This window comes from Myotis daubentonii, chromosome 18, assembly GCF_963259705.1.
Source record: "Myotis daubentonii chromosome 18, mMyoDau2.1, whole genome shotgun sequence".
Lineage (NCBI taxonomy): Eukaryota > Metazoa > Chordata > Mammalia > Chiroptera > Vespertilionidae > Myotis > Myotis daubentonii.
The window spans coordinates 21893479-21914446 of record NC_081857.1 but is presented as its reverse complement, the minus strand read 5'-3'; the positions used below and the strand labels follow the sequence as shown (position 1 = coordinate 21914446).

Below are 20968 nucleotides of genomic sequence, written 5' to 3'. Positions count from 1 at the left end.
TGTGCTTGGCACCAAGGAATATGACGACTGAACAAGGTAAGTTTTCTTCTGAAAGTTATTTTCCAGACTAGAGGCATCTAGACGCTGGGATTCCACAAGCATCAGTTGGCATTAAGGCTCCATCATGTACAAAGTGACCTCTGGTGGCTGCAAGGGGCATGTGCTCAACTCCATGGTGCAAAAGTGTTTATCACACTCAATGCTGAGAACAGGTTTTCGAACAAGACCCAATGATTTGCCTCGGTTGGCTCCGGCTTGTTTCCAGCCCCTGCGCCCCGCTTCCCCCCGCCTACCCCCCGCAAAATGTTCCGACCAAGGAATGCCTTCCGCGTGCTCGGGAGGGCGTGGCTTAAGTGTCCTAGGAAGGCTGGATCCAGATTGCAAGGACGGGGCAACCCCCACAATAAAGCCTCAACCAATGGCAACTCAGGTTTTAATTATCCATTTCCCCCAGAATTGGCTTTTAGAAAAATATGCAAAACAGCGAAAAAGTGTGTGGCGGGCTGGGGGGGGGGGGGGGGGCGGGAGTGCTGACGCGAACAACCCTTAGGGATGGTAAGGTGGCCCCGGGCGAGGAGGATAGCGCATGCGCACTATCGGGCTCTCGGGCTCGGTGAGAGCCCTTCGGACACTCGGGCTCTGTGAGAATGGCCCGATTAAACATTCTTATTCTATTGCTACTGAACTTGTGCTGAGATTTAAAACACATTAATTCCTAGAGCGACTGTTGGGAGTCTTAGCTGTCTCCTTCCTCAGGCATCACCGAGGGCAGCCCTTATTAAGAGCGGCTGAGGGCCAGGGTCCTAGGTTGCTATGACGACACGTAGGCGTTCCAAGAAAAGGCGGCACGTAAGATGTCTGGCGGGAAATGTGATTACGAATACGGGTTGCAAGTGTCCGTTTCCCTGGAAGTCTGACACAGAAACGGTGCGAACGGTGCCCGACCCGAGCCTGTGGAGCTGGCGTGCGAGCGCGCTGCCCGTGAGACCGGGCCGACTGGGGTGCCGGCGGTTGGTGGGGCCAGCGTGTCCTTCCCGACTCGGACGCTGGCCCTGACCCACCACAGGCTTCTTAGTCGCGTTGGGCGGGGAACGCAGAAGTCTCCCCAAGGAAGGCAAACCCATGATAGACGAATTGTTAACTCCGATATTTAACATAAGCTCATAACGGGTCTCTCCCTCTTTTTTTCTTTTGCCTGCAGGTCACTGGCAGCCCTGCCTAACATGCTGCTGATTTGTTTCTAGGTTAGCTTTCTGGAAGGATATTTCAAATTACTAAAGAGAGTGATTTGAGGTACTGTTTATTATGGCTCACCCGAAAACGCCCTCCACATCTCTCGAGGGCAAAAAATTAAACGTCTCTGCATCCAAGGAAGAGACAGGTGAAGTTCTTCACGGGTCCTACAGACGTAAATAATCACGGCCATAGACAGAAATCATGATCTGTCCGCCGTTTTCTTTCATCTGAGAGTTCAGGATACCTTAATTAGCGTAGTTTTTATAGTTGCAATAAAAGCCATTCTCTTTATAGTATTTTTGAGTCAGGCTGTTGTTTCACTATTCCACCTGTGTAATTTATTTTCAAAGGCTGATTGCTTTATATTGTTTTAAATTCACCCTGTTTTAAATACCAATAATTGTATGAAACAGTACCTTTTTTTTTTTTTTTTTTTTTGGTACCTAGTGAGGAACCAGTTTGTATCAGGCTTTTGTAATTATTCTAAATAAAAATAATACCTTATATAAGATACTCATTCCTATACAGATAAATGCAAATCTGTATTAGAATAAGAATCAGCTGGACTCATTCTTCGTTTGTAGGAGAGGTTGTGCTAAAGCCACATCTGAACTTTTTTTTTCCTATTTCCTCTGATAACTCCGATACCACCCCAAACTTTCAAGAAACAGATTTTATAATGTGAACTTTAGAGGTTTTGATGGTGATGAAAGCATGATACCTCCTTATAGAAATTAACACAAGCCATACTAAGTGAGGGGCAGAAACTAGTGGAGAGTTCTGTAAGAGTGACAGCCTAACTTTCCTTGACTGACTTTATAGGAGACTTTTTCCTGTCCTGGCCCTACCTTTATACCCCCTCCGCCGTAGTCAAGCTGAGTAGGACACTCTTTGTACTATTCTTCCTCTAACCATTTGCTCAGTTTATTCCACTCTCTTCATTTCCAAAAATCCCAATTCTACTTTTACGTTTAAACCTAATCCAGGTCCCATCCACTCTAGAAATGGCCAATTTACTGTAATTATTTCCACCTTTGAACTTAACATAGAAAAAAATGTACAAAATAATTTGACAGTTTTGAGAACAGGAGGCTTCTTTTGTCACTTTTCACATCAACGGGAAAATAGACATTCTCATCATCTTAAGGCTGTCCAAGTTAACTGAGCAAGTGAAGCGAATTTATTTTCCAACTTTGCACTTGGAGTAATGGAATAATGAGTTTTTGAACCTGTGTCTGATGGAAGTGTAAGTAGGGCAGGCGATACGAGTTGCTTTTTCTTGATCAGATGTTGAGTATTTTCAATATTCTTGGCAACCAGATGCAGTGCTTCTTCTGTTAGGAACATATAAAATGGGATTGGTGAGGCAGCCTGGGAACCGCCAACTAACTCCAAAAAAACCACAGTACGCTTTTTTCCCCATTGCTTTCTTAGGACTTCCTGAAATAAGACAGAGAAAAAATATGGTGGATCGCGCAAAACCCTGTCCAACTCCCCTTCAGAATGAGTTCATCCCTCAGGAAGTTCTTCTTTCTCTGACCTCTGCAGCCAGTGCTGGTTCTTGTCCTGAAAACTTACTGCCTCTTAAAACTAAAACCCCAAAGGTGTGTATATACATGTATAAAGTACTTTGGAAAACTTAGCTTTTTGGTATCCAGTTCATTATTTATTGAGCATATATTATGTATTCCAGAGTCTCTTAAAAAGTATGTTTACATTGTTTTCCTATATTGAAATCTAAAATCTTTTGCATGGATGTTTCTAAGGAAATACTTGGGTATTGCCATTAACTTGTTTTTGTGTGATTTACCTAAATGATCACTACTACTCTTAGTCTTGATATTTTTCTTTCATATTGAAGAATTGTTCAAGTTTCAGCCTTTCTCCATAATATTGAATAAGAATTTTGCTCTCTCTTTTTTTTTAACGTAGCATAAACAAATGCCCTTCATGTAAATACTCAAAATGGTTAATATGTTTTCTTTGACTAGTGCGCCCTCTGCTGTATATTCACGTTTTTGTTCTTTACCAGGGTACCCTTCCGCGCCCTGTTGATCACGTCTGGCATCACCCTATTCGAAGGAATAAGTTCAAATATCTGATTGACCATCCTGTTTCCCTAACGGGAGCTGGAAGGTAAAAAAGGAAGATATTCGGGGTCGATGCAGATGAACATTTGTTTTTTTTTTTGTTTTTTCTTATGATTTCCTTGGGAGGGGCAGCATTGGAAAAATCATAATCAAACATTTTGAAGTTTTCAGTATCTTTGATGAATCACAATACAATCTGAAGAGGGACCTCCACCTTATCAGTAGAATGGCAATAGGTGCTAACTGTACTTTTAGTTTGTTTAAAAAAATTTTTCGTATATATTTCTTTAAAAAAAAATCTTTATTGTTGAAAGTATTACATAGGTCCTCCTTTTCCCCCCATTAACCTCTTCTAGCCTGCTGTTCATGTCCACGAGTTATGCATATATGCACACAAGTTCATTGCTTGATCTCTTCCCATCCACCCTCCCCTGCCTTCCTGAGGTCCAACAGTCTGTAAATTTTCTTTTTGCATGCCTTTCTTTATTTGTCCCCTTGCCTATTCCTTGTGCCCTAGTAAAAGGGACGAGATCATACAGGCAGAACGCCTCTCGTGCCTCTTGTTTTTGTATATCTGAGGAATGCTGGGTAACATAGCTTCAAGATGTGGAAAACCTTGACAAATAAGTGCTTAAACCCTGGTTTTCCTCAAAGTGAACCCTTAACCTCTACACTGTTTCAGATCAAATCCGTAAATACTCTTTGTTGTTTTTATATCATTCCTAAAAATATTCTAAATGTCAACATTTTCCTGTGAAAGATTGTGACCTGCTCATTTTCTGTGCGTGGCCCATTTGTCAACGTAACTCTCTGTTTGCTTCTTACTGAAATATCACTTCATCTGAAAAAAACACACAAATGTTTACTGGTACTTGGGTAGGTTATTCAGTCTTTCTGAGTTCTGTTTTCTCATTTATGAAAAGAGAATAATAGACAGGCTCCATTTTGTGCACCCCCCCCCAGGGATATAGAGCAACAAATGCAATGATGAATGGAAGAGCACTTGTAAAACCACACAGTGCTCTTTAAGTATGAGGTGTTAGCTATATCAGTATTAGAAAAGGTGGCAGAAACTTGGGCCATTGACTTTTGTGTCCTGGGGTCTAAGTGTCATAACGTGTATTTTATGCCATCAGGTCATGGCTACAGTTATTAATAGTAATAATCTGTAGTTATGAGATGTTTGAAGTACTTTGAAAAATAATTAGCTATATCTGAATATGGCAATGAACTGACATGAAAGCTTCAATGTCAAAAGACTTCTGACTTGGAATTCTTTTAATGCGAAGATCTGTTTTGTGGTAGACAAGATAATGGCTTCCCCAAAATGTTCTCACTGTAACCCTCGGAAGCTTACATGGCAAAAGGGACTTGTCAGATGTGATTAAGGTTAAGGACCTTGAGATGGAAAGATTATCCTGGGTTATCAGGATGGGCCCAAATTAATTGCCCAAGTCTTTAAACGTGGGAAAGGAAGGCAGTGGAATGGGTTGGAGAGATGAGACAGGAGAAGAAGGATGACAGATTTGAAATCTAAGAGGGACTCAGCCTGCCATTGCTGGCTTCGAGGATGGAGGAAGCGAGAAAACAAGCTGAGAATTGTCATTGGCCACTAGAAGCTGGGAATGGCCTTCAGCTGACAACCATCAAGGGGAACCAATAGACTGTATTCCGTAATGACCATACCAATTAAAATCGGGGGGAGGGACAGAGACTTCTGAAAATTATGTGCAGTAAGTGACATGATTATAACCTCCGTAGGGAGATAAATCTAGTAGAAGCATGTAGACTACCGGAGAAACGAGAATGCACACAAAAATAATGACAACTTGGAGGAGTGATTTTGGCATTGGCAAAGGACAAGAGGACCAACCAATGGAATGATAGAAGGGTGGCTGTAAAATTAACGTGTTAGTGATAGGTGGATATCGAGGGCTAAGGATGGGAAGCAATCCGTTATGGATGCCGAGATTTTGATGAGTAGAGCGGTGGTGCTAACTGACAGAATTAGTGGGCGTTGGAGGATGAACGTTAGAATGGAGGAAGATACCAGCTGTGCCAGGAGGTAACAAATGTGATAAGTGAGATTTGATGACACTGACAAGGGAGAACGTGTAGGTAAAGAACAGAGGGATGAGGACAGACTGTGGTGGAGCATTTCCGTTTAGTAGCCAGGAGGTCACGGAGAAGTCCAAGGAGTAGCAGTTAGAGAGGATGGAAGAACCAGGGAGTCCAGCAACACAGGACAGAGGAGAGTGCCTTTAAAAAGGGAGGTGACCAACCCTGGAAAAAATCCAGGGAGGTAGTAGGAGGTAAGAACTGATCACTTAGCAATGGAAAGTCATTGTCGGCTTCCTGGAGAATAGTTTCAGCAACAGAGACGAAGATGGAAACCAGATTTTTGGGAAATTTCAAGAAGTTGGATGTTTAACTGAAAATGAGAGATAGATGATAGATCCATTGATGGATCAACCGATCGATCGTGGTAAAATGACAATGCATGGTCAGGGCAGATTTTTAGAAGGGGGAAAGACTTCAGTTATAGGCCAAGGAGGATGTTCCAATAGAGGGGGGAGATACACAGAGGTTATGATTGGTGAAATGAGATCCTCAAGGATATGGGCAAAGATGAAATGAAGGACATAAGTGGAGGAAATAATCCCGAGAAAGGGAATATATCTTAAACTGAGATGGAAGGACAGGAATTTGTGATGTGAGTGAGAAGGTGGAGGAGAGAAGAATATGGGGAGAACTCATAGCAAATCGGATCCAGCAGTACATCAGAAAGATCATACACCATGACCAAGTAGGATTTATCCCAGGGATGCAAAGATGGTACAATGTCCGCAAATCAATAAACGTGATACATCACATAAACAAATTGAAAGAAAAAAACCACATGGTCATATCAATTGATGCAGAAAAAGCATTTGACAAAATCTAACACCCATTTTTGATAAAAACTCTCAGCAAGGCGGGAGTAGAAGGATCATACCTCAACATAATAAAAGCCATATATGACAGGCCCATAGCCAACATCATACTGAATGGACAAAAACTAACACCATTTCCCCTAAGAACAGGAACAAGACAGGGATGCCCACTCTCACCACTCCTGTTCAACATAGTACTGGAAGTATTAGCCATTGCAATTAGGCAAGAAGAAGAAATAAAAGGCATCCAAATTGGAAAAGAGGAAGTAAAACTGTCCTTATTTGCAGACGACATGATATTATACATACAAAACCCTAGAGACTCCATCAAAAAGCTACTAGACTTAATACATGAATTTGGCAATGTAGCAGGATACAAAATTAACCCCAAGAAATCTATGGCATTTCTATACACCAATAGTGAACTTTCAGAAAGAGAGATTACAAAAACAATCCCATTCACCATCGCACCAAAAAAATTAAGCTACCTAGGAATAAACTTAACTAAAGAGGTAAAAGACCTCTACTGAGAAAACTACAGGATGTTGAAAAAAGAGATAGAGGAAGACATAAACAGATGGAAGAACATACCGTGTTCATGGATTGGTAGAATCAACATCATTAAAATGTCCATACTACCCAAAGCAATCTATAAATTCAATGCACTTCCCATTAAAATACCAACGGCATACTTCACAGATCTAGAACGAACTCTCCAAAAATTCATCTGAAATAAAAAAAGACCCCAAATAGCTGCAGCAATCCTGAAAAAGAACAAAGTAGGTGGGATCTCAATACCAGATATCAAGATGTATTACAAAGCCACTGTTCTCAAAACTGCCTGGTACTGGCACAAGAACAGGCATATAGATCAATGGAATAGAATAGAGAGCCCAGAAATCGGCCCGAACCAATATGCTCAATTAATATTTGACAAAGGGGGCAAGAACATATAATGGAGTCAAGACAGTCTCTTCAATAAATGGTGTTGGGAAAATTGGACAGATATATGCAAGAAAATGAAACTAGACCACCAACTTACACCATACACAAAAATAAACTCAAAATGGATAAAGGACTTAAATGTACGACAGGAAACCATAAAAATTCTAGAAGAAGCCAAAGGCAACAAAATCTCAGACATATGCCGAAGCAATTTCTTCACTGATACAGCTCCTAGGGCACTTGAAACTAAAGAGAAAATGAACAAATGGGACTACATCAAAATAAAAAGCTTCTGCACAGCAAAAGAAACCATCAACAAAACAACGAGAAAAACCACTGCATGGGAAAACATATTTGCCAATGTCATATCTGGTAAGGGCCTAATCTCCAAAATTTATAGGGAACTCATACAACTTAACAAAAGGAAGATAAACAATCCAATCAAAAAATGGGCAAAGGACCTAAATAGACACCTTTCAAAAGAGGACATTCAGAAAGCCAAAAGACATATGAAAACATGCTCAAAGTCATTAATCATCCGAGAGATGCAAATTAAAACAACAATGAGGTACCATCTCACACCTGTCAGACTGGCTATCATCAACAAATCAACAAACGACAAGTGCTGGAGAGGATGTGGAGAAGAAGGAACACTCGTGCACTGCTGGTGGGAATGCAGATTGGTGCAGCCACTATGGAAGACAGTATGGAATTTCCTCAAAAAACTAAAAATGGAACTCCCATTTGACCCTGTGATCCCACTTCTAGGAATATATCCCAAGAAACCAGAAACACCAATCAGAAAGGATATATGCACTCCTATGTTCATAGCAGCACAATTCACCATAGCTAGAATCTGGAAACAGCCTAAGTGCCCATCAGTAGATGAATGGATTAGAAAACTGTGGTACATCTACACGATGGAATACTATGCTGCTGTAAAAAAGAAGGAACTCTTACCATTTGCAATTGCATGGATGGAACTGGAGAGCATTATGCTAAGTGAAATAAGCCAGTCAATGAAGGAAAAATACCACATGATCTCACTCATTCATGGATAATAGGGACCATTATAAACTTTTGAACAATAATAGATACAGAGGCAGAGCAGCCTCAAACAGATTGTCAAACTGCAGCGGGAAGGCCGGGGAGGGGTGGGGGGCAGGTAGGAGGGGGGTAAGAGATCAACCGAAGGACTTGTATGCATGCATATAAGCATAACCAATGGACATAAGACACTGGGGGGTAGCGGAGGCCAGGGGATTGTCAAGGGCGGGGGGAAAAAAGGAGACATATGTAATACCCTTTGTAAGACTGCAAGCAATAAAATTAAAAAATAATAATAAAATAAAATAAAGCCTCAGCCCTGGTAAGTATGAGGGACGGAGACCAGTTTTGTGCCCCTTTCTACCCATGAGAAGGCTGTGTGGGTCTTACCAACTCTCATCCAGCTGCCAGACTGAAAGTCGATTTTATAAATATATTTTTCTTACTTTTCAGGGATATTTCTTTTCTGTACGATGTTAAATATGTTAAAGGAGAGCCGAGGGAGGGTGTACTTTGCCCCCCACGTTCAAAACCTTCACTACAGTCACATGACGGTGCCATTGTGCCTCATAAGGTAAAGAGAGAATTTGAGCCCCTTGTGACGAGAGCCAAGAGGTTCTTTGCTAGGCTCTTCGGGGTTAGGCTTCGCCCCTTGGGACTGGCTTCACCTGTTGGGGGGCTAGGCTCTGCCTTTCGGGACTGGCTTTGGAAGAAAAGGAAAAAAGGAATTTGATAAATAATTTCATCTTCCTCTCTTTACGTAAAAAAAAAAGGTTTTCCCAAAATCTAAAGCAGTGTTGTACTATAACTACGATCTGCATTGCTTACCAGTTTTCTTCGTGATTTTAATTATTTCTAGAAAATGGTGTTTAGTGAGAAAAGAGCAAAAGTATCTTATTTTAAGCCATTTTCCAAACTACTGTTATTCACTTTAATCTAGAAAATGCAATTTAGGAGATTAATTTTTTTTTTTTTTTTTTTTAGAATCCACAGTTTAAAGTTGTAGAATTCTTATTTGGGGGATATTGCTAAGGTGAATTTTAAATTCCTATTTAATTTTAAAGTCAGTGGATTTCTGAATAGTATATGGGACACCTGTAACTAATAGACCAAAGTTATTATGTAATTCAAGTTTTTTTAAAAGACATGCTCTGCCATTTTTTTTTTTTTACTACTTGCCATGTCCTCTATTACTAATATTATTTTTCTAATCAAAATCTCTTAATAAATAGCATCCTTTTGGGACAGGAATGAGGATTTGGGCAATTCTTTTTTTTTAAAAAAAAAATCTAATGTTTTCATTCTTGTCATTCTTCTTAAGCCAAAGAAACTAACAGATACTTTGATTCCTGAAGAATTTCACATTGTGTCAAGTACAGGAGTTTCAGGTTTGGAGTGCTATGATGAGTGAGTACTATGTTATATACTGAATATCTCCCTCTCCCTCTCGCACCCTCCCTTCCACTCTAAGAAAAAAAAAATCAATTGAAAACATATCCTTGGGTGAGGATTAACAACAACAACAAACTAGAACTGGATTAATGTTTTATAATGAAACTAGAGGCCCAATGCACGAATTTCGTGCAAGAGTGGGCCTTCCTGCCCCCAACTGCCGGCACCGGCTTCCCTCCGGCCACCAGCGAGCACCCGGTGCCTGGGCTTCCCTTGCAGCCCCGGCTTCATCTGGAAGGTTGTCTGGAAGGACATCTGGTCTAATTTCCATGTTACACTTTTTTTATTATAGATATCCAAAATGTCTCACTCTTTTTACCTTATCTAGTACATATGTTATATGGCATTTCCTTGTGATGATGGGTTTTAGGATAATATTTTGCCAAGTGACTAAATAGAACTGATTTTTGGGGTAACTTTTAATTTTTATATAGTTAAAATTATTAAAAAGTTACAAAAATAGGACGCTCTATCCAGACTCACCGAATACTTCATTTGCTTTACAGACAGACAGACACACACACACACGCACACACACACACACACACACACACACACACTATTCAAGAGTAAGTTGGAGACATCATGACCCTTTACCAAAAATACTTATTTTATATTTCCTAGCAACCCTCTAGTTATAGATCTTTTTATGACTTTTTAACTCCATCATTTCTTCTGTATTTATTATTTTGCATTTTACCATATGGACTCATGGATTTCTTTTTGTTTTCAATAGGTTATAATTCTTCACTATGATATTTATTTCGATGTTCAAAAATTTTCAGACTTAGCCAATGTCAGCTCCTTTGAGCTAGCTCTTGTGTTCTTTAAGCGTGTCCCCAAAGGCCTTTGAATGTTCTCTTATTTTCTGACCTCGATAAGATTTCTAGGTTCACCATGTATTTCACAACTTCAGCTCTGGAAGAAGCTCTGAGTCACTTCTCCAAGGAGTACTGATTCCATTTAGTGGTGAATGATATTTAGAAAGCAAGGTCTGGGTGCTAGGTGTGCTCATTGCCCCTGCGGTATCTCCTCACAGACTCATTTTTTAAACTGAGTCTTTATATTCCCTGGAGATTGTTCACTGATCTGATTTCTGAAAATGGACTTTATTAGCCAACTGTGTTCCAGTAGGGGGAAGAACCAAAGGAAATGCTTATTAACCAGGGGGAGGAGAAAGGATGTATAAATAATAATGAGTTTAAAGGATTACCAGATCCTTCTCCTCACCATATTCATCTAGCTCTAAACAAGCACTTCCAGAGGACAGATCAGGCTGGGAGTCAGGAAAACTGGGTTCTGTTTCGTCACTTAACTGCTTACGTCAGTGTTCTTAGAAAATTCTTCCACTTTGAAAAGGCTGTTTTTTATTTGTAATTCCAGTTTGTTCCTGGGAGCATGTCCATGCAGCATCCACTTACTCTGCCACCATTTTTTTTCCTTCCCTGATTCTTCAAAAAGGCTGTTTTTTAAGTGAATATAGGAAATTTTCATATTGTGATATATTAAGGAATATCATTAAAGCTCCTTTGTTAAAAAAAAAAAAAAAGCTCCAAATATGATAAATGTCATTACATCTGTATCTGTAGATGTCTGAGACTATTTGGGCATGATGTTGTGTGCAAAATGGCGGATCTCTCCGATTACCATCCAGCTTCTCAGTTCCTTGAGGTCTGAAGTTGTTGATCATGTTGTGATGTGGGATAAATTTCTCACAGTAACATTTACCTGTCTTATTTATTGCAGCAAATATACGACTCTCCTCAAAGATAGTGAAAACAGGCTATTGCTCTTCCCATCCATGTAAGTACAATTTATTTTTGAAAGTGTTTCTTAGAAAGGATAACTGTATATACTGTATATAAAATATACAGTTTTCTTGGTACTTTATTACATAAAAATATTAAAATGACAGCAGAAACCCTAGATAATAATTGCCCACAATTCTGTTATCTAATCAGTGTTTTCATTTGTCCAATTGAATATTCAGTTTTTACATATTTATCATGTTTAAGTACTATAAAATGCTTCCTGACAGTTTTAAAATTCTTTTGATTGTTTTTAAAATTTTTTTTTTTATTGTGGTAAGAACATAACGTGAGATCTACTCTCTTAACAAATGTTTGTGCAATACAGTGTTAACTCTAAGTATAGTGCTACAGAAAATCTGCAGAACTTACCTTGCATAACGGAAACTTCATGCCTGCTAATTAGCAAGTTCCTCTTTCCCTCTCCTGCCAGCCCCTGGAAACCACAATTCCAATCCATAATTCTATGAGTTTGACTATTTTAGATGCTTCATGTGAGTGTAATCATGCAGTATTGTCCTTCTGTAACTGGCTTATTTCACTTTGTGTCATATCCTCCAGCTTCATACACGTTGTTGTATGTAGCAGAATTTCCTTCTTTTTTAAGTCTGAATAATATTTCAGTGCCTGTATATACCACTTTTTCTCTATCCATTCATTCATTAATGGACATCTATGCTGTTTCTACATGTTGTGACTAGTGTTGCAGTGAATATGGGGGTGCTAATAATCTCTCTGAGATCCTGATTTCAGTTCTTTTGGATGAATACTCAGAAGTGGGGTTGCGGGATCATATATAATAAAGTATATAAAATACACAGAATCCTTTTATATGCTGCATTTAACCATTAGTGTTTCTCCATTTTACTAGTCTTTTTTTTTAATATATTTTTATTGATTAAGATATTACATATGTGTCCTTGTCCCCACGTTACCCTCTACCCCCCCCCGCTCGTGCCCTCACCCCCCCCCCCCCCGTTGTCCGTGTCCATTGGTTAGGCCTATATGCCTGCATGTAAGTCCTTTGGTTGATCTTTCCCCCTTTCCCCCACCCTCCCCTACCCTCCCTCCAAAGCCCGACAGTCCAATCAATGCCTCTCCGTCTCTGGATCAGTCCTTGTTCATCAGTTTATGTTGTTCATTATATTCCACAAATGAGTGAGATTCTGTGGTATTTTACTAGTCTTTTAAAAAAATATTTTTATTGATTTCAGAGAGGAAGTGAGAGGGAGAGAGAGATGAAAACATCAATGATGAGAGGGAATCATTGATCAGCTGCCTCCTGCATGCCCCCAACTTGGGATCGAGCCCACAACCCAGGTATGTGCCCTGACCCGGAATCGTACCATGATTTCTTGGTTCGTGGGTCGATGATCAATCACTGAGCCATGCCAGCTGTCCTGATACAGTCTTCCCCCCCCTTCTTCTTTTCCCTTTTCTTGTATTATATTGTGAAATATTATGTGTTTATCTCTCCACATTTTTTTTCTATGTTCTTACAATCATACACAATAGGTGAATTGAATTTTGGGGGGAGGGAGCATTATTTTCTTTTATGAAAGAGAGGATCATATTACTTGCATTCTTTATTTAAAAAAGTATTACTGATATGCCCATTAGATCAATACTTACAGGTCTAATGCTTTAAGATACCATTAATATTCCATAGAATATACATTTTGTTCATACATATTATATAATTTTTTGTGATTTGAAGATGACCTGTTGTAACACTAATTACTAAGTCTGCCACCTTAATCTTTTAGGAAACCTAATAAAAGAGTAGAAGTGGCCCAACTGAATGATGTGATGGATACTATGCTAGAGAGGGCTGGTGTGGACAATCAGGAGTATACAGGGCCAACTCAGGTAATTGTAAAGATCTGTGTGACCTAGTTAGTGGTTACAAGCATACACTCTGGATGGTAGAATGCCTGCATTGGATCCTGATCCTGCCATTTATTGGCTGGTGACCCTGGGCAAGTCATTTAATGTATTTGTGCCTCGTTTTCCTCACCTGTAAATCAGAGATGATAATAATATTTACCTCATAGAGTTGTTGTGGAGATTAATGACATAATGAATGTAAAGGACTGAGAACAGTGCTTGGCATGTGGTAAACCTTATATAATTAATTGTTAGTACAGTTGACCCTTGAGCAACAGGGGTTTGAGCTATGCCATCCATTTATATGTGGCTTTTTTTCAGTAAATAATGTAACATATTTTCTCTTCCCTATGATTTTCTTAATATTTTCTTTTCTTTAGATTACTTTATTGTAAGAATATAGTATATAACATACAAAATATGTGTTAATCGACTGTTTATATTATTGGCAAGGTTCTCGGTCAAGAGTAGACTATTAGTAGTTATGTTTTGGGGAAGTCAGAAGTTGTGCATGGACTTTTGACTGCATGGGGGTTGATGCTGCTAACCCCTGCATGGTTCCAGGGTCAACTGTATTATTATTATTATTATTATTATTATTATTACTGTATTTCATTGAATATTAAGCACTATAGATTATTTTGCATACCAGTAAAAAGCACTGCCAATTAAGTTGTGCTTTCTTACCACTTGTAATTTTTATTTTGTGCTTAATGAAAGGGCTCTTTCAATCTTACATAGATACAGATGTTTTATGAAGGCTATTTTTGTTTTATAAATCTTTATTTTTATAGAATTGGAAACATAGTTCAAAATAAGACACTCTTATGTAACCTTTACCCAGATTCACCAGTTGTTTACGTTGTGCCCTATACGCTTTGTCATTCTCTCTCCTTCTCTGTGTATCTCTACAAGTATAGTTTTTTCTGAACCATTTTAGAGTAAGCTGAAAACATCATGCCTTTTTATCACCAAACACAATTCAGGGTATATTTCTTATGGAAGAGGACATTCTCTTACATATTTGTAATACAGTTTTCAAAATCAGGAGATTTAACTTTAATGTGATGATCGAAATTCAAATTTATCAATTGTCCCTATAATGACTTTCATCACTATTTTTCCCACTCTTTCAGGATCCCAGGATCACACAGTGCTTTTACTTGTCACCTTTCTTTTAAAAATATATATATTTTTATGGATTTCAGAAAGGAAGGGAGAGGGAGAGATAGAAACATCAATGATGAGAGAGAATCATTAATTAGCTGCCTCCTGCACATCCCCCCCCCACCCCCCACTGGGGATCAAGCCCGCAACCTGGAAAGGTGCCCGAACTAGGTATCTAATAGTGACTTCCTGGTTCATAGGTCAACACTCAACCTCTGAGGCACACTGGCCAGGCTGTCACTTTTCTTTAGACAACCATAATCTGAAAGAGTTCTTAGCGTTTCTTGATCTTGATATTTAGGAGCGCACAGGCCAGTTATTCTGTAGAATGGCCCTCAATTTTGGTTTGTCTGATGTGTAGTCATAATTAGATTCAGGTTTTGTATTTTGGCAGAAATAACATAAAAGTGATATTGTGATCTCAGTGCATCATATAAAGAGGTTCATTGATTAGACACAGATTTTAAAAAGTAAGAAGTCATTTTTATATATATAAGTATTTATAACAGAAAATGTAAGTGAAATAAATCAAGGTGTTTCTAAAACTTAGTTCACATTCAGGGTGATTAAATCCTAAAATGTTTTTACTGACAAGACCATAATAAATGCTAATTAACTTACCTTCTGCCAGATGCACAAACTGCTACATACATTGAAGAAGGAACAGACCATTTATAATACAGTATTTCATGAACTTATTCGACAAGTCAGTGTGGACTGTGCAGATAGAGGAGAACTACTGTCCAAAATCAGGTGAGAGCTATTATTGGAGTATTCCAGAATTTTATGTTAGAATTCTGTTTTTATCTCTGCATTTGGGAAAATCACAAAAGTACACTTCTCTGTCCTTTTGATAAGAAGGAGCCTAATTACATTTTTATTATATTTTCTATAATAAAAATATAACAGTTGAGAACTTCCTTAAGGTGATTTCTGTTGAGATGTTTGACATCATGTTCTTTTATGATTGGGAGTGAACTGCTATGTGAAATGGTGGAAAAAGTATAGATTCTGAAGCTAGACTGATCTGGTTTCAAATTATTATCTGTTTGTGACCTAGGTAAAAGTGTGAGCCTTATTTTTCTCATCTGTAAATGAAGAAAATAGCTACTATGAAAATTTTCATTTGTTTATTTGATCATTACTCAGTAATATTTATTGATTGTCTACTCTGTCAAGCATTAAGATGTTCATAGGATTGTGGTGAGGTTTAAATGAAAGCACAGAATTAGGTACCCAATAAATATAATTGTTATAGATGATGATCATAAATACGATTATCATTATAATCCTCCTCACCACACTGGTACTTTCCAAAAGCTGAAAGAAACAGGAGAATTAAAATACTGGGTTCTGCAGCTTACTTGCTATAGAGTCATATCTGTTTCTCCTAAATGGGCATTAATAATATAAATTTGCCCTATGTGTCCACTATGATTTATGGAAGCTGAGCTCCCCTGTCTGACAGTGCTGAGACACTAGAAGCAAGCCGTTAATAAGAGACAATCAAGATTAGATACTAAGGAGTAAGTTGTTGAAACATCACCAAGAGCTGGAGAATGCCCAATTAGAATGAGGATAGGGACAACTAAAGTCTGAGGTGTCAATCTAAGAACAAAGCCAAGAGGGATAGGTGAGGAATCCTGGCAGAGGAATGCCGGGGTCCAACCCCAGCGGGTCCAGGGGTTCCCAAAGGTGTGGACGGAGTCGGCGAAGAAGGAATGGTCTCGATCTCCAGAGAGGTTCTGTCCAGGTTCTCCAGTCAGGTTCAGTCACCAGGTTCTAGTCAGGCTCTCCTGCCAATCTCCGCAGTCAGGTTCAGTCCAGGATCCCCTGCCATGCTCTCTCGCCAGGCTCCGAGGCCAGTCCCTGTCCAGGATCCTCTGGCATGCTCTCTCCAGCGAAGTTCTTCTGTCTCTAGAGAACGTTCTGTGTAGGTTCTGTGCCTAGGCTCTGTCTCTCTTGGTCCTGTCTTCCAAGCCCTGTGTCCTTAGTTCTGTGTTCTGAGTTCTGAGAGTTTCTGTCTTGTTACAACTGTATTTATACCAGTTGATTCAATCCTATCAATCTCTATTACAAAGGTTAGGGCGTTTCTTATCTCCATTCCAGGGAGAAAAGATTATGTAGTTTAAGCATGATTGTTCGTAGTTAAAGGGATTAATTACCCGCCTGGCACGTAGTTGAGGGATTTTATTCCCTCCCTAACTTCAGGGGAAAATCCCTACCTGGGGATTCAACCTTTCTCGGAGAGGTGACCTTGGTTAAAACACAGCACCAAGAAGGTGAGCAAACATATTAAGAACCGTATGCCATATATGCCAGGTCCCTTGAAACAGCAAGGATGGACCGGCTCCCAGCAGAGGAACTAGATGACCTACAGTGTATCCAAACCTTCCCCTTCTGAGGAGTTGATGTAAGCAGGAATCTTCTCGCTGACTTTAGGAGTTAGCTTCTAGAGGCCAAAATAGGGTGGGGTTCTTTCCCAGGAAGTCTAAACAGAAAGAGACAGGCAGGCAAGCCAAAGCCCTTTAAGAAAAGTTGAGTCATACACTAGGGAGACAAAAATACTAACTCCAGAGTTCCAGAGATAGGATCAGAATAGGTCTTCAAAGCCAAGGATTAGAATAGGGTAAAGTTGGAGTTAAGAATACAAAAGAAGGTGAGAATAGGCAACGAGATTTCCGGGTGACTGCTGCAAACATTCATGATGTGTTGTGGAATGGCGAAACACTCCGTAGGTCCAGAATATTCTAGTGGCCAGCATTTCGTTGTGGTAGGAGCTCTTTTGAAGGTCTAGGGGCAACCTTCAATGAGAAAGTCTTTTGTTGTCCTGAGCCCGGTATCTTAGAGCAGCGGTCGCCATCCTTTCAGGCCTCACAGATCACCAGTGGTCCGTGGAGCACCGGTTGGCGACCGCTGTCTTAGAGGGTTTTCCCTGTTTCACAAGTTTGTTGTGAGGATCCATTAGAAGGCCCCAGTAAATGGTAACACCATGCATGCCCTGGAAATCATGCTTGGTATCAGCCTCGAGCCTCCTCTCTCTGCATGTTACTGTAGCTTTGTGCTCTGTCTCGCTGAGTGCTTTCTAGTCAGCTGGAGTGTGTCTCTGCTTTTCAGGCACCTGCCTCTGAGGCCTGTTGGTGCAGAAGGAGAATTTCATGTGGAACAGCATTTCATTATAACTGTTTTATAGGGGGAAGAATAACTGCCAGATGGGGTGTGAGCTGAACAGGACTCTCCGATGACACAGAAATAGGGCTGACGCTGTAATTCTTTTTGGTTGATACTATAAATACCTCTGGATGCAGGCACCTGACTTTTTTCCAGTTGTTATTTCCCCCCCACATTTTATTATAGAAATTTCTAAATAACTATACAAATCGATTTGGCTTTTACTGTGAGTTCATATATATATATATATACCTACCACCTAGATTCTGTCATTTCAGTCAACTTGCTTTATCATTTGTCTAGCCATCTAGCCATTCTTTTATTCATCAATTTCATGCACTGCAGAAAATTGCAGACATCTGTGTATTTTCCCTTAAACATTTCCACATGTATATTATTAACCAGAGTTTACTGTTAGTCTGTAAGATTTATATGTAAAATTTACATAGACTGAAATGCACAGATCTTGCACTTGTGGACTTTTGACAAATGCATATACTTATAGAGCCCAAACCCTTATAAAGAATTGAGTATTACCATCACCCCACAAAGTTCCCTAATGCTCTCTCCCAGTAAATACCCACCCCCACTTCTCCAGAAGTTCCTATTTCTTTCCATCTTAGATTAGCTTTGCCTATTTAGGAACTTTCCATAAATGGGATCATGTACTATCTATTGTTTTATGTAAGACATTTCAAGTAGCATGCTTGTGAGATCCATCCCTATTGTTGCAGGTATTGGTGGTTGGTTCCTTTTTACTCTGAGTATGGTATGAATGGGACAAAAACCAGTTTATCTGTCCCCCTATTGATGAACACTAGGTTGTTTCCAGTTTGAAAAAAATACTATGAACATAATTGTTTAAATCTTTAAAATGTACTTTAATTTCTTGGATAAATATGTAGGAGTGAGAGTGCCAGTTCGTAAAGTAGATTCACATTTATTTTTATAAGAAATTGTCCTGTCCTTTCCCAAAGTGGTTGTACCATTGTATACTTCCACTGACAATGTAGGAGTGTTCTGGTTACTCTGTATTTTGCTCACATTTGGTTTTGCAAGTCTTTCTATTTTTGACAATTCCGGTGGGTGTGTAATAGTATGTTATTATGGTTTTAACTTGCATTTCCCTGCCAACTGATTATGTTGAGCACTTTTTCATGAGCTTATTGAGGATGTGTTCTTTTTGTGAAATGTTTAAAATGTTTGCCTATTTTATGTTTTTAAAATATATTTTATTGATTTTTTTTATAGAGAGGAAGGGAGAGGGATATAGAGTTAGCAACATCGATCAGCTGCCTCCTGCACACTTCCTACTGGGAATGTGCCCGCAACCAAGGTACATGCCCATGACCGGAATTGAACCTGGGACCCTTCAGTCCACAGGCCGGCGCTCTATCCACTGAGCCAAACTGGTTAGGGCTGTTTGCCTATTTTCAAATTGTGTTGTTTGTCTCTTTATTATTGAGTTGTAGGAGTTCTTTATGTATCTTAGAAACTAGTGTTTTGTCCTATGTATAAAATTTCATTTTATATGTACATATATTTTTATGTATTTATGTGTATATTGAGTACTATATACATATACATATTTTTTTATACATATGTTTATTGATTTCAGAGGGGAAGGAAGAGACCGAGAGAGAAACATCAGTGATGAGAATCACTGATCGGTTGCCTCCAGCGCGCCCTCTACTGGGGATCGAGCCTGCAACCAGGGCATGTGCCCTTGACTGGAATCAAACCCGGGACTCTTCAGTCTGCAGGCCGATGCTCTATCCACTGAGCCAAACCAGCCAGGGCGAGTGCTGTATATTTTTGTTATTCCTAAAAATATTCCTGAGTTTTGTCCAGGACATGATAAAATTACTTGAAAACAGTTTGATCCTTTTGCGCCTTTAGGTGGGACCAAACAGGGCTCCATTTAGGGCTAATTATTTGTGAATACTACTGAGGCAAGATTTTCTTTGAACTGTATCCAATGTGCCATGAATCATGAGTTTTTCCCATCCGGCTAGTTGGAATAGGCACCATGGGTAGTTTGTTCACATTTATCCCTTGGTCGTTACTTAGCTGAATGCGTAAGGGGAACCCTCTGCAGACTTCCAGAGGTCTCTTTCTGTGCAGCTCCTTTCTCTCTGGTACCTGTCCTTTGAACTCTAATCCCTTTGATCTCTCCAGACTCAGCTCTGTCTCCTTAACTCAGTCCAGTGAGAGCAGCCACAGGGTTTATTTTTCTGAACTCTCAGGTGTCACTTTCTTTCATTGGATGATATCCAGTGTTTCAATAATGGTTTCACATATTTTGTCTTTTGTTGTTGTTGTCATTATTTTAGGCCAGAGACTAAATTTAGTTCCACTGTATTTCTTTTTATAATTGTTGTATCTGTACCACAATCCTTTGTATAGAATAATGTTCTTTATAAGTTTTAGAGAAAAAATTATCAGTGATGACCTCTTTGATGAACGTCTGTTCTCCATTCTCCGTTTTCTCTTTCTGGAACTCTGATTAGACTTATATTAGACATTCTCATTCTATGTTCTTTGTCTCTTAATCTCCTTTTTATAATTTCTATTTCCTTGTCTCTGTGCTGCATTCTGGGTAATTTTTCCCAGGCCATTAATATCCTCTTGAGCTAGCTATACTCCTATAACCCATCTGTTGAGTTTACCATTCAATAATGATATCTTTCATATTTAATACGTTTTTATTACTTATTAATTTTTAGATTCCATATTTTGTTTCTCAAATATTTCATGCATAGTTTTATATTCTAAATCTGGTAATCCTAATATATGAAGACCGTCAGTATGTAAACCTCCTGTTTTTTGTTTCGTCTGAGTCTCATTCATAATGGTTTATTTATATAAGTATTTTGCAGTTTTTGCTTACGTGGCTAATGCTTGGCTAATCTTAATCATTAAATCCTCAGGACATAAATCATGGATGCTTCCTGAAGGGAGTATTTGCATTTTCTCCCTTCTGGAATCCTGGATTGATGCAGTAGTTCTACACTCAGGTCTCCCACTTTAAAGATGCCTGAGACTTATTTCTGGGACGCATGTTGGTGTTTTTACTGGGGCAACCCTGACTTTGGGTTTGCCTAATAAATATTGCATACCACTTCCTATTCCATGCTTAGCTTATGGTATTTTGTTTGTTATTTTGTTTTTTATTCCTAGAGACATTTTTTTTTCTTCCTGAAAGCCCGTTAATCTTCAAAAAGTATGCTGT

At 39.2% G+C, this 20968-nt stretch overlaps 1 protein-coding gene across 1 annotated transcript in view; it reads left to right on the top strand.

Moving 5' to 3' along the window:
- The first annotated feature begins 656 nt into the window (after positions 1 to 656).
- Positions 657 to 20968, top strand: part of AXDND1 (axonemal dynein light chain domain containing 1) — a 62805-nt gene continuing 42493 nt past the window's right edge. The window contains exons 1-9 of the mRNA XM_059673344.1: positions 657 to 927; positions 1202 to 1381; positions 2671 to 2840; positions 3269 to 3372; positions 8705 to 8825; positions 9573 to 9658; positions 11450 to 11506; positions 13278 to 13380; positions 15197 to 15318. Of these exons, the coding sequence (XP_059529327.1) occupies positions 1306 to 1381; positions 2671 to 2840; positions 3269 to 3372; positions 8705 to 8825; positions 9573 to 9658; positions 11450 to 11506; positions 13278 to 13380; positions 15197 to 15318 (839 nt within the window). The 5' untranslated portion in view covers positions 657 to 927; positions 1202 to 1305. The remainder of the gene's footprint in view (positions 928 to 1201; positions 1382 to 2670; positions 2841 to 3268; positions 3373 to 8704; positions 8826 to 9572; positions 9659 to 11449; positions 11507 to 13277; positions 13381 to 15196; positions 15319 to 20968) is intronic.